This window comes from Pavona decussata, unplaced genomic scaffold (genome assembly GCF_977016875.1).
Source record: "Pavona decussata unplaced genomic scaffold, jaPavDecu1.1 SCAFFOLD_157, whole genome shotgun sequence".
NCBI lineage: Eukaryota > Metazoa > Cnidaria > Anthozoa > Scleractinia > Agariciidae > Pavona > Pavona decussata.
In genome coordinates this window covers 540168-552580 of record NW_028145569.1, presented here as the reverse complement: position 1 = coordinate 552580, position 12413 = coordinate 540168, and the positions used below count along the sequence as shown (strand labels likewise).

Genomic DNA, 12413 nt, shown 5'->3' with positions numbered 1-12413 from the left:
AATTTGATCCACTACATTAGCAACCTTTTCTTGCATTTAGTATCAATGTAAAACTTGTGTCAGTGGCTGATCATAAATTCCTCCAAATTCCACTTGCTTTGATAGCCGGGACTGCTAATGACATATTAACTTTGTATCCGAAATTCAGCTATAAAAATGTTGACATGGACAAAAAAAAGTACGAAATAAGTCCTTCACCGTGGCTAAACCCCGAAAATAAAATGGAAGGAAATGTTGAAAAGGGATTTGCGCTAACGAAAGCAAAAGTAAATCAATAAATCTGACCCAAATGTTGTGCAAGGTGTCCGGGCAGTATCCTAGGTGAATTAATTATTTACAAAACCTTGAATTTGGGTCCTTTTACGTTGCTGTTTTGCCCAGAAGGGCAAAGAAATGTACCAAAGTTTGTAGGGCACGTGTTGAGTACCATTGTTCTGCTCGTTAAAACTTTCTTTGACGTTTTTGATAGAACTTTCATTTTCTTTCTTGACTTGAACACCACTCCTACTAATTCATTCATCCTGGATAGTTGGAAGACCTTAAATGTACAAGATTTACAAGTTGGAAAATTGGGAATTGCAAGAGACGTTTATGCAGGGCTGGCTGGAACGAAACTGTACTCACCCGGGAGGTAGTGTGTGTAGGTTTTTGGAAGCCAAAAGTTTCACGTCCATTCCCCCTGTAAGGCAAATTTTAGAACTCGTGCCTAAGTTTGGCCGTGAGTTTGTCAGCAACACGGCTATTCCTCGCTGTTCCTCGGCAAAAATGGCGCCCGATTAGGATGCAACTGTATTTTCAACGAAGACCTGTGTATCAATAAAATAAACTTCTCCGAAAATGGTTGCTCAGGAAAGACTGCACATCATCCTTCTTGGCATATGATGAGCCAGGTAAGCGTGTGCTTAAGTTTAAAACGAATTTTAGCGAGGTTATGGAAGTGCTCTTCTCAAATGACCAGTCAAATTACGTTCATATTGGACTTAAAGTTTTCCAACCTTGTCATTTACATAATACACTTATACAGTGCTGCACGTGGACCAGCCGCCGAGAGATAAACCGCTGAAGACGGCCTTCGGAAGCTCTGAGAAGCCACAAAACACAGCAAAACACATTAGGCGAGCTTTTTCAGACTTTATTATAATGTTTATAGGTTTTCGAAAGAATATCGTCGTTTAATTTTCGATCGAATTTCAACGTCATACCATCTCTTATTCGGTGAAAACATAGGGGGCCCACGCAATGTGTCTGTGTAGCCGATTGTTATTATAAAGTAAATGCACTGGATTTACTGTTTGCTTCACCTATAGCGATATATCGCTAACTATGTATATAAATCAATGATAAATAAACGTTGAATTACCTTATCTGTGGTATATAGTCGTCCTTTTACCTCAAAAGCGGTTTTTTGAGCGATTTTGAAAGAGTTTGAGTTCACGCAAACTCCTTCAAAATCGCTCAAAAAACCGCTTTTGAGGTAAAAGGACGACTATATACCACAGATAAGGTAATTCAACGTTTATGTATTATTGATTTATATACATAGTTAACGATATATCGCTATAGGTGAAGCAAACGGTAAATCCAGTGCATTTACTATATAATAACAATCGGCTACACAGACACATTGTGTGGGCCCCCTATGGTGAAAATAACACAATTCTTGACCTTTCCTTGCGAGCAAATTATTCATCAGTAGATGGCGCAGCATAAAAACTTTTGAAGGGAAATTCAACCTTATATACCGAGTATTTCACCGTCTCAATCCTTTCTGCACGTCTTATAGAATCGGAGATACCACATTTTATGTTTGTTGTGACGCCAAAAATTCATGCCTTGTTTACAATTCCCGCTCGCCGGTGCGTTCTAAAAATAACACCATTTCATGAACTTTGCTTGCAAACAAGTTACTGACTCATCAGTAGGTGGCGCATCATAAAAACGTTTGAAGGGAAATTCACCTTGAAATATACAGTGTGAAACAGTTCTTCTCAGCACTACACTAACCCGGATGATCATAATTAAGTAAACGTACTCAGATTAGTCCTATTTTGCCCATCTTCGTTGTACCATCACTTTGGATGATATTCAAACATATCCACGTTATACTTTTTTGTACTAAATGCGTACAAGTAGAAGTGAAAAATAGAAGCTTACTCATCGAAGAAGGGCTGAAATAAAAGCTGGAGAAGATGGATCGTAAACTGTTTGACAACCGACCGTTTTTTGTTCACCCAAGGACGTTGTTAAAGTTTGATAGTAATCTGTCGGAGTCTCATACAATTGTGAGACTTGAATACTATTTTTCCCTCACAAAACAAGACTATGAGAATGATGTATCAGTAAATGACAAAAGCATACTCGGAAAAAAATCTGAGTGCTCCCATCAGGAGTTGAACCACATTAATGCTAATAATACGATCGAAAGAATATGTTGCCAGTTTGGACTAGCTGAGTGCAGTTTTCGGTTTTCCTCCTGAAGAAGTCGGAGGGTTAACATTAAGGTACTAAGGCCATTCAAATTGATGGGCAGGAGGAAAATTTTCGTACGTTTATTGCTGTAACTTTGAATTTGGAGGAACGGACAGATTGAATGAAGTTTCTGTAATTGTTTTAGCGACTTAATAAAAACGCCGCCTAGAACAGTATCCTTTAGCTAGCGTAGTTTTGGGTTAAATTCATGAAAAGTTTCATTTTGATCTGTTTGCTACCAGTCCCGCACTCTGGCTAACACGAGCCCTTCAACTGAGATAATTCCTTCCAGAGCGCTTTACAGTGAGAAGATAGCTGTTACAAAAGCCCAATTGAAACTAAAAAGCCATTTGAGAGATTATTCTTTATCCTTTTGGACTCTTTTATAGTACGATATCAGTGTTAAGTCGATAGCGTGAAGCTTTTGTGCTAAAATTAATTTTCTACTAAGTACCGAAATTGTTCCCCGGTGTCGAACTCGATCTCTTTCATCGCTTTCCCTCACCGTTCTACAGACAAAGTCGATGACATGCAGTTGACTTGCTACATTTGCGATCATTCTAACTGCCAAGGCGTTAGATCATTTATCTTAACCAGCAGGAATAAATAATAAATTGAAAATCAAACTAGTTTGCCATTTTAGATCAATACTTACTTCTTAGCAAACCCATGGCTCTTATACCACGGATCTGAGGGACAATGTCTCTCCCTTGGAAAGAAAAAACGAAAACAAACAAAAAATATACCTTTAAATATAATGGTCTATGTATGGAGAGGGTGTTCAATAATATTTTGAAATATATCTCTAATCTATTCCTCCTGGTATGCAAGTTAAGAATATAAATAAGAATGGTAAAATAGAATAATTTGTCCTAACATATATTTCTCTGAGAGCATATAAGTGTCTTGCGATGAAGCAAATCAGTGGAAAGTTGCGGAAGGTGCTTCTCTGTAAACATAATGAATCGGCCTTAACAAGTCAACACCAGCACCAAAAACCTTCAAATTTTAATAAAGCTTGAAAACTGATGGATCCATTTTAAAAGGAATTCCACAACAGATTGTTATTTATTCACCAAAAGGCATAACTATCAATGCATATGGGTATTAAATAACATTTCACAAAACATTTAATATCTATTCTCTCTGGAGAGTTCAGAATAAAAGTAAGAATTCTAAAATAAACGATTTGTCCTAAAATATTTCTAAGAAAACATAAGTTTCTAATCAGTAAGTGTGAACAAGCGTTCCTATTTTTACTGCTCAATCGCCTCAAGAACAAGATGAGCTAATATCTAAAAGCATTATTAAAGACCCACCCGGTCTCCTAGAAATACAGTCAAAACACATCAAATACACCCTGACTACACTTTACCTTTGAAAAAATGTAGAAACTAAGTCAGTGATTGGACAGTATTTCGACCCACATCAATGCTCATAATTCGATCGAATGAATAATTTGCTGAATAATTTCGAATGAATAATTTGCTTAATGCAGTTTGCGTTTTCTTCCTAAACAATTTCGAGGGTAAACATTAAGGTAAGTCATTCATCTCTGTGATAAGAAATATTCTAACTGATGGGCAATAGGAAAACTTTCTTTTATCGCTGTTACTTTGAATTTGGAGGAACGGAGGATTGAATGAAGTTTCTGTAATATTCTTATGACTCTCACTAGCAACTCAAGGTAGTCCCAAATTTAAAAACGAAAATCTTTTGTTCCTAAGATTTTCATACTTCTGACTGAATAAAAACGCCGGCCAGAACAGTATCCTTTAGCTAGCGTAGATTTAGGTTAAATTCATGAAAAGTTTCATTTTGATCTGTACATGCTAATTCACTTCCGCGCTCTGGCTTGGACGAGACCTTCAACTGAGATAATTCCTTCCAGAGCGCTTCACAGTGAGAACAGAGTTGTTACAAAGGGCCAAGAGAAACAAAAAACACATTTCTGAGATTATTCTTTATTCTTTCGGACTCTTTTATAGTACGTTTTCTGTTAGGTCGATGACACGCAGCTGACGTGCTGCAATCTCGTTTCTGCTAAATACCGAAAATGTTCTCCATCCACTTGTTAGTATCCGGTGTCCATCTCGACCTCTTTCATCGCTTTCCCTCTCCATGCTACAGATAAATTCGATGACATGCAGTTGGCTTGCTGCAGTCACGATTATTCTAACTACCAAGGCGGTAGATCGTTTCACTTAACCAGCAGAAATAAATACTGAATTGCAAATCAAACTAGTTTGTCATTTTAGATCAATACTTTATGCTTAGCAAACCCATGGATCTTAAACCACCGATCTGTGCGATAATGTCTCTCCCTTGGAAAGGAAAAAGCTGACAAAAATATAACTTAAATGGTCTGTGTATGGAGAGGATGTTTAATAACATTTTGAAATATATCTCTTGTCTATTCCTTCAGGCAAGTTAAGAATATAAATAAGAAAGGTAAATAGAATAATTTGTAAGTTTCTTGTGATGAAGCATTGGCATTTTGGGGAAGGTGGTTGTCTGTAAGAATGATGATGAATAGGCCTCAATAAATTAACACCAGAATAAAGACCTTCAAATTTTAATAAAGCCTGAAAACTGATTGATCCACTTTGTACCATGTTCAACAACATACCGTTATTTATTCACCAAAAGACGTGACTATCAATAGTCAATACTTTCTGCTTAGCAAACCCATGGCTCTTAAACCATCGATCTGAGGGATAAAGCCACTCCCTTGGAAAGGATAAAAGAAAACTAACAAAAATATACCTTTAAATTAATGGTCTACGTATGGAGAGGGGGTTCAATAATATTTTGAAATAAATCTATAATTTATTCCTTCAGGCACGCTAAAAATATAAATATAAACGGTAAATTAGAAAAAATTGCCCTAAAATATTTCTCTAAGAGCATAAGTTTATTTCTTGCGATAAAGCATAATGGTGCTTTGCGGAAGGTGGTTGTCTGTAAAAATGATGAATCGGCCTCAACAAGTTAAATCCCAAAATAAAAGGGTTCAAATTTCAGTTAAGCTGAAACACCGATGGATCGATCTTGTAAGAATTTTGACCACAGAGCGTTATTTATTCACCCAAAGACACAACTCTCAATAAAAACGGATGCGTTCTTGCCATTAATGTGGAACCCATTCCCTTTTAGCGACAAATAAAAGGCGACAGTTAGAAATTCTTCGATCGTTGAAATCAATAACCCGAATTAAACAAAGAAAAATGTTAGGATATTGTATTTCGTTTTATACGCGAAACGAGTGAATTCTGTTCAAAGAAGAAGGGCATTTTGCACAGGACAAAGGGAACAAAAACATAACGTTTGCGAGTTTATCCTTCATTGTTTTGGACTCTTGGACTCTTTTATAGTAAGTTTTCTGTTAGGTCCATTTCACGCACTTGTCTTGCTGAAATCAAGAATCTGCTAACTACCGAAATTGTTCTCCACCCACTTGTAGGTATCCAGTGTCGAACACGACCTCTTTCATCGCTGTCCCTCTCCTTGCTACAGATAAAGTCGATGACATGCAGTTGGCTTGCTGCAGTCACGATTATTCTAACTACCAAGGCGGTAGATCGTTTCACTTAGCCAGCAGAAATAAATACTGAATTGCAAATCAAACTAGTTGTTTATTCTTAATCAATACCATAGCTCTTATCAGTCCTGTACCACGAATCTGAGGGACTTTAATGCCTCCGCTTTGGAAAGGAAAAAAGAAAACTAGCAAAGACATATCTTTAATGGTTTATGTATGAAGAGGGTGCTCAATAATATTTTGAAATATATCTCTTATCTATTCCTTCAGGCACGTTAAGAATATAAATATGAACGATAAAATAGAAAAAAGACATAAGTTCCTTGCGAAGAAGCAAATGGCATTTTGCGGAAGGTGGTTGTCTGTAAAAATGATGATTTATCGGCGTCAACAAGTTAACACCAGAATAAAGACCTTGAAATTTTAATAAAACCTGAAAACTGATGGATCCATCCTGAAAGGAATTCCACAACAGACCGTTATTTATTCGCCAAAAGAAGTAGCTATCAATGCATATGGGTATCTAATAATATTTCTTAATAAATTGAATATCTATTCTCTCAAGAGAGTTAAGAATAAAAGTAAGACAATAGATGGTAAAATAAAACAATTTGTCCTAAAATATCTCTCAGAGAACATAAGTTTCTAATCAAGCGTTCTTATTTTTACTGCTCAGATGAGCTAATATCTAAAAGCATTATTGAAGACCCACCCGGTCTCCTAGGAATACAGTCAAAACACATCAACGACACCCTGACTCCCCTTGGCCTTTGAAAAAATGTCGAAACAAAGTCAGCGATTGGACAGTATTTCGACCCACATTAACGCTAATAATTCGATCGAATGAATATATCGCCAGTTTGGATTAGCTGAGTGCAGTTTGCGTTTTCCTCCTGAACAATTTAGAGGGTTAACATTAAGGTAAGTCATTCATCTGTGTGATAAGGAATATTCTTACTGACGGGCAGTAGGAAAATTTTATTTTATCGTTGTTACTTTGAATTTGGAGGAACGGAGGATTGAATGAAGTTTCTTTAATTTTTCTTATGACTCTCACTAGCCACTCAAGGTATCCCAAATTTAAAAACGAAAATCTTTTTTCCTAAGATTTGATACTTGTTTAGGAGACTGAATAAAAACGCTGACCAGAACAGTATCCTCTAGGTAGCGTAGTTTTGGGTTGAATTCATGAAAAGTAGTTCATTTTGATCTGTGTGCTACTTCCCGTGCTCTGGCTAGGACAAGCCCTTCAACTGAGATAATTCCTTCCAGAGCGCTTCACAGTGAGAAGATAGTTGTGACAAAGGGCAAGGGGAAACAAAAAAGCCATTTGAGGGATTATTCTTCATTCTCTTGCATAGACTCTTTTACAGTTCGTTTTCTGTTAGGTCGATGGCGTGCAGCCGTTGTGCTGCAATCAAGTTTCTGCTACTGAACTATCGAAAATATTCTCCACCCACTTGTTAGTATCCGGTGTCCAACTCCACCTCTTTCATTGCATTCCCTCACCGTTCTACAGATAAAGTCGTTGTCATGCAGTTGACTTGCTGCAGTCACCGTTATTCTAACTGCCAAGGCGTTAGATCATTTCACTTAACCAGCAGAAATAAATAATGAATTGAAAATCAAACTTGTTTGTTATTTTAGATCAATACTTTCTGCTTTGCAAACCCATGTCTCTTAAACCTCAGGTCTGAGCGACAATGCCTCTCCCTTGGAAAGGAAAAAGGTGACAAAAATATAACTTTAATGGTCTGTGTACGGAGAGGATGTTCAATAATATTTTGAAATATATCTCTAATATATTCCTTTAGGCAAAATAGAATAATTTGTCCTAAAATATTTCTCTGAGAGCATAAGTTTCTTGCGATGAAACAAATGGCACTTTGCGGAAGGTGGTTGTCTCAGCAAGTTAACAGGAGAATAAAATCCTTTCAATTTCTATTGGAAAACGGACTGTTATTTATTCACCCAAGATCTCAATGAAAATCGAGGCTCTCTTGTCATTAGTTTGAGAGCCGTTCCTTTCAGTAGCGAGACGTGAAAGTACGAAACTCTTTGATCGTGCAAACCAGATAACCAGAATCGAACGAAGAAAAATGGTTGGACTTTGTTTTTTACTTACTAAGCGAACACGCGTCAATATTCACAAGAAAGAAAGGCAAAACAAAGGTTTTATTAGTTTTTTGTTTCCTTGACCTCCTGCATAATACATGATTTCATGGCAACAAATGACATCAGGTTTCGTGATGCCCAGTTGAATAATGTTGAGCCCTGCATAATTTCACGCACTGTAAGTAAACGTCGCGAGAACAATAGCCAGAGCGCGATAAAAATTAAAGATAGTCGACAAAAAATATGTTCTTTGTTTGAGATACTCTTCTAACGGTATAATATCCGTATTAACCCTTTTTTTTATGACGGATACCTTATATTGATAAGTTTAAATAGCACATCTGGGCTTCAATAACCACACGTCATTTTTGGTATGTCCAAGCTTCTCTGCATACAAAGGAAAACGGGGAATAACAATTGTTCATCTTGAGCGCAGAAGATTTGTGATTTTTAATTTCATTTTAGTAAAAAGGAAGTTCCACTCAAAGAACACCCGCACAGTAAAATTATCGTAGCAATTCTGGATGAATGTATCTTATTCATCCATTAATGTACTATGAATGCTAACTTGTGAAAAATTGATTATTTTTGTTCATCAATTTGTCAGAGGCACAGGAAGTTCAGTTCAACAAGAAACTCTAGATAATCATTATTCTTGGACTAAATGTGATTTAGTTTATATTTAATCCATCCCCTTGGGCTTTTCGTTAAAGTATAAAGAATAAGAAAAACACTTCTTCCTTGGTTACTAGCAGAAGGGAGCAGAGAAAAACTGTGTAAAAATTGCGGCAACGGTCTAAAACTTCCCGGTTCCAAATTTGTCCTACTACAGCAATTTAACTCCACCAAATGAAATAGACCAATTCCGAGATATATCGGAAATAGTCTATTGAGCTTGCTTACCGAAACAAGAACAAGTGGGTGTTTCTTAGCAGAGCCTTCTTTACTCTATTGAAAATAGAATCTCAAAGAAGATCCAGGAAGGCGATATTAGACTTAAGGGGTGTCTGCCATTTGACTTTATTTGGCAGTTGTATGTTATGGCACTATATAAAAACAATGGATCCTTTTCCGTGAAAATGTTATTCTAATTTCAAGGGTTCCTCCTTCTCTTTTTATCACAGAATCAATTTGAGGACTATCAAGATGAAAATCGTCGCAGTCATTGCTGCCATCGTTTGTACCAACTTGTATTTCTGCCCAGGAATACATGGATACGCAGTACGTTGCTTATTTATTTCTCTAGATCACCGGCAGTAATTTTCGCGCCATTGAAGCCAAGAAGGGAATGGTTATTTCAAGTTACTCTAGCGATTCGTCTGTGAAGGGCTTCATAAAATGATGTAAAAACCACGCTTTTTTCTTTTCTTTTCTTTTCTTTTTTTTTTGAGAAACAAAAAAAACCAACTACAATTTTCATTTTCACTATCATGAATTTTTTTCAATCGCAAAAACCTCCCAACGAAGCATGTGAGGTAATTTTTAAAAATTTAAATCCCATCAGTGTTAATTGACAGACATGTGTCACGAACATTTGAGCACTATGATGAATATATGTTCATCATTCGTCTAATAATCAAATAGTTAGAGAAGTTCATTAGTTCTATTTCCACACCAAGACGACACGCAGCTAACATTTCACGTTTTTAGCTGATATTTATTCAGATTTCTCAATCATATGTTTAGAATACAGATATCCTCCAAATTAACTTAAATTAATCGTTTTTCTTTTGTTTGCTTTTATTTTTTATAGGATGATTCATGCCAGCCTTCTGCTCATATTGAGAGTTCCGGAGTAGGAACTAAGACCTATCCGTCCAACACGGGTAACTATATTTCTTAACCACTTTCTAAAGGCAATAACAATTTCGTTTCTCTTTGGATGTTGACTAGTGTCTAGAAATTATCCTTTATAGGATAAAATACTTTTTGAATGGCAGTAGATAGTACTGAGATAAATTGTTCGTTAGGCTTCATGCTTTTAATTTGTTTCTAGTGATCACGGACTTCTCTGCTAGTGGCCAAAATAGCCATCTTGAAGGTGGAATGACCTACCAAGACGGAAAACTGACTGTGCCAACCTCTGGACGGTACCTCATTTATGCCAACCTCAATTACCGCAACAATGGAAGACTCTTCATTCAAGTGGGCAACAAAGTGCTTTCGATGATAGCACCAGCATATGACACTCCATCCGGAGGCGCTGGAGGTGGTACCAATTCAGCAAGTGGAGTGTTCAAACTAAGCGCTGGTGACTCCATCTACCTGAAGACGTACAGCACCTCCGAACTTTACATGGGGTCAGGCGGCAACTCAAATTTTCACAGTTACTTTGGAGCATATATGATTTGATCATTAACTGTAAGTTGTATTACGACAAATAAACGTCTTAGTTACAACAGCGGGCATAAACTGATAAATTAAGGGGCTGTCTGCCTAGATTCGACTTAAATAATTGTGGTTACCGCAGTTGTCTGGGAGGCATTTGTCTTGCAAAACTCGTCTCAGAATACTCGTTTATTGTATGGCTGTAATACTCATTTTAAAATGGAAATAAAGAACAATGGTGGCATTATTGGGGCTAGATATTTGTGGATCTGTAATTAATGACGATTTGAGAGCATTGAACTGCTGGTCGTCTATGTGTACCTTAAAGCTAATAGATAATCTGAATTATGTACAGCTTGTTGTTGTGAATTGAATTGAATTTAGTCCACCAATCGCGAAAAGCTGGAAAAGACAAGAAGGACCGGCAAGAATGTGTAAAGTTGCTGATGAAATTTATTCTCTAACCATCCTGGAGTTGGGTTTTTTTTTTGGGAGGGAAGATTGCAGGGTTAAAAGAACGGTCCTTTTCCTATTTGAACTTTGGTCGTTTTCCGCAAAAACAAACCCACCACCCGATTTTACCAAAAAAAATTAATAACTATGTCACGAATGGTAACGAACCTCAAAGAAGAAAACGGTAAACTGAACAAAGCACTCCGCTGAGTTTTCAACAAGACATTTTTAAAGCCTGAATTGAAACTGCTGGTATATCGAAGTTTCTTTGGTCTAAGGACAAGAAAGTTTGTCATATCTCTAGAAATTGAATGCTTAATTCAATCTGCAAGCTTACAGTCCATAGGATTGGTCTGTCTTCGTTTGGGTAATTGATAAATGGAAAAAACTTTAATGTTTGTTATTGTTTTAATTTTTATTTACAATAAATTAAGAACGACGTTCGAAATTATGCTCCATCCCCTTGTTCGTATATTTAGTGTCGAACTCGATCTCTTTCATCGCTTTCCACCCCATGCTACAGAGAAAGTCGATGTAGTTGACTCGGCTGCAGTCATAATGATTGTAACTACCAAGCCGTAGATTATTTCACTCTTTAGCCGAAATGGATAATTAATTTTAAATCAAGCTGGTTCCCAATCTTACCTCAATGCTTACTTCTTAGCAAAACCATGGCAGTTAAATCACGGATCGGAGCGACAAGGCCTCTCCCTTCGAAAGAAATATACTAACGAAAATATACATTTCGTGACCTATTCATCAAAAAGGGTGTTCAGCAACATTTTTTAATTATATCTCTTATCTATTCTTTTATGTGAGTGAAGAATAAAAATTAGAACAGTAAACTAGAATAATTAGTTCTAAAATATTGCTCTGAGAACACGAGTTTCTTGCGATATGAAGTTAATGACACTTTGCGAAATGTGCTTGTCTGTAAAAGTGATGAATCGGCTTCAACAACTTAAAAACAGAATAAAAATCTTTAAATTATAATTAAGTCATGAACCTAGCTGTCCACAACATTTCTTGGTCTGTTTGGCGTTCCATGTAAACAGCTTTTCATTCAGTTCTTGATAGTTGTCGTTGACTAACCGTAATGAAGTTTATTGTTGATAGAGTTGAACAGCTACACTTTCTCAGTATTGACTCCTTTTTGCCACGTTGCACCAACCCCTTATGATATTCAAAGTCATTGACGGTATACTTTTTGCACTAATTGCGCTGAATTCGGAGGGAAACCACTCTTTCATTCACAGACGAACTTTGGAGAATGGAAGCATACTTGAAGTAGGGCTGAACTAAGTTCGCAAAGGATGGATCCATCCTCCAACCTATTCGATAACCGGGCCTTTCCTTATTCACCCAAAGACGTAGATAGCAATAAAAATGGAGGCGCTCTTGTCACTAATTTGCGACCCGTTCCCTTTCAGTGAAACATAAAAAGCGACAGTGAGAAATTCTTTGATCGGCAAAACCAGATAACCAGAATCAAATAAAGAATAATGGT

At 36.8% G+C, this 12413-nt stretch overlaps 1 protein-coding gene across 3 annotated transcripts; it reads left to right on the top strand.

The window, feature by feature from the left end:
• Nucleotides 1-3984: 3984 nt before the first annotated feature.
• LOC146465065 (uncharacterized) lies at nucleotides 3985-10700 on the top strand. 3 transcript variants are annotated; one of them, XM_085128968.1, is made up of 4 exons: nucleotides 3985-4009; nucleotides 9250-9346; nucleotides 9879-9951; nucleotides 10122-10700. In XM_085128968.1, exons 2-4 carry the CDS (start codon nucleotides 9272-9274, stop codon nucleotides 10475-10477), a joined length of 504 nt encoding a protein of 167 aa, XP_084985094.1. In that variant the 5' UTR covers nucleotides 3985-4009; nucleotides 9250-9271; the 3' UTR covers nucleotides 10478-10700. The 3 variants fall into 3 exon arrangements, with proteins under 3 accessions (XP_084985094.1, XP_084985095.1, XP_084985093.1); XM_085128969.1 differs by lacking the exon at nucleotides 3985-4009 and adding an exon at nucleotides 4432-4456; XM_085128967.1 differs by lacking the exon at nucleotides 3985-4009 and adding an exon at nucleotides 6803-6931.
• Nucleotides 10701-12413: the final 1713 nt, after the last annotated feature.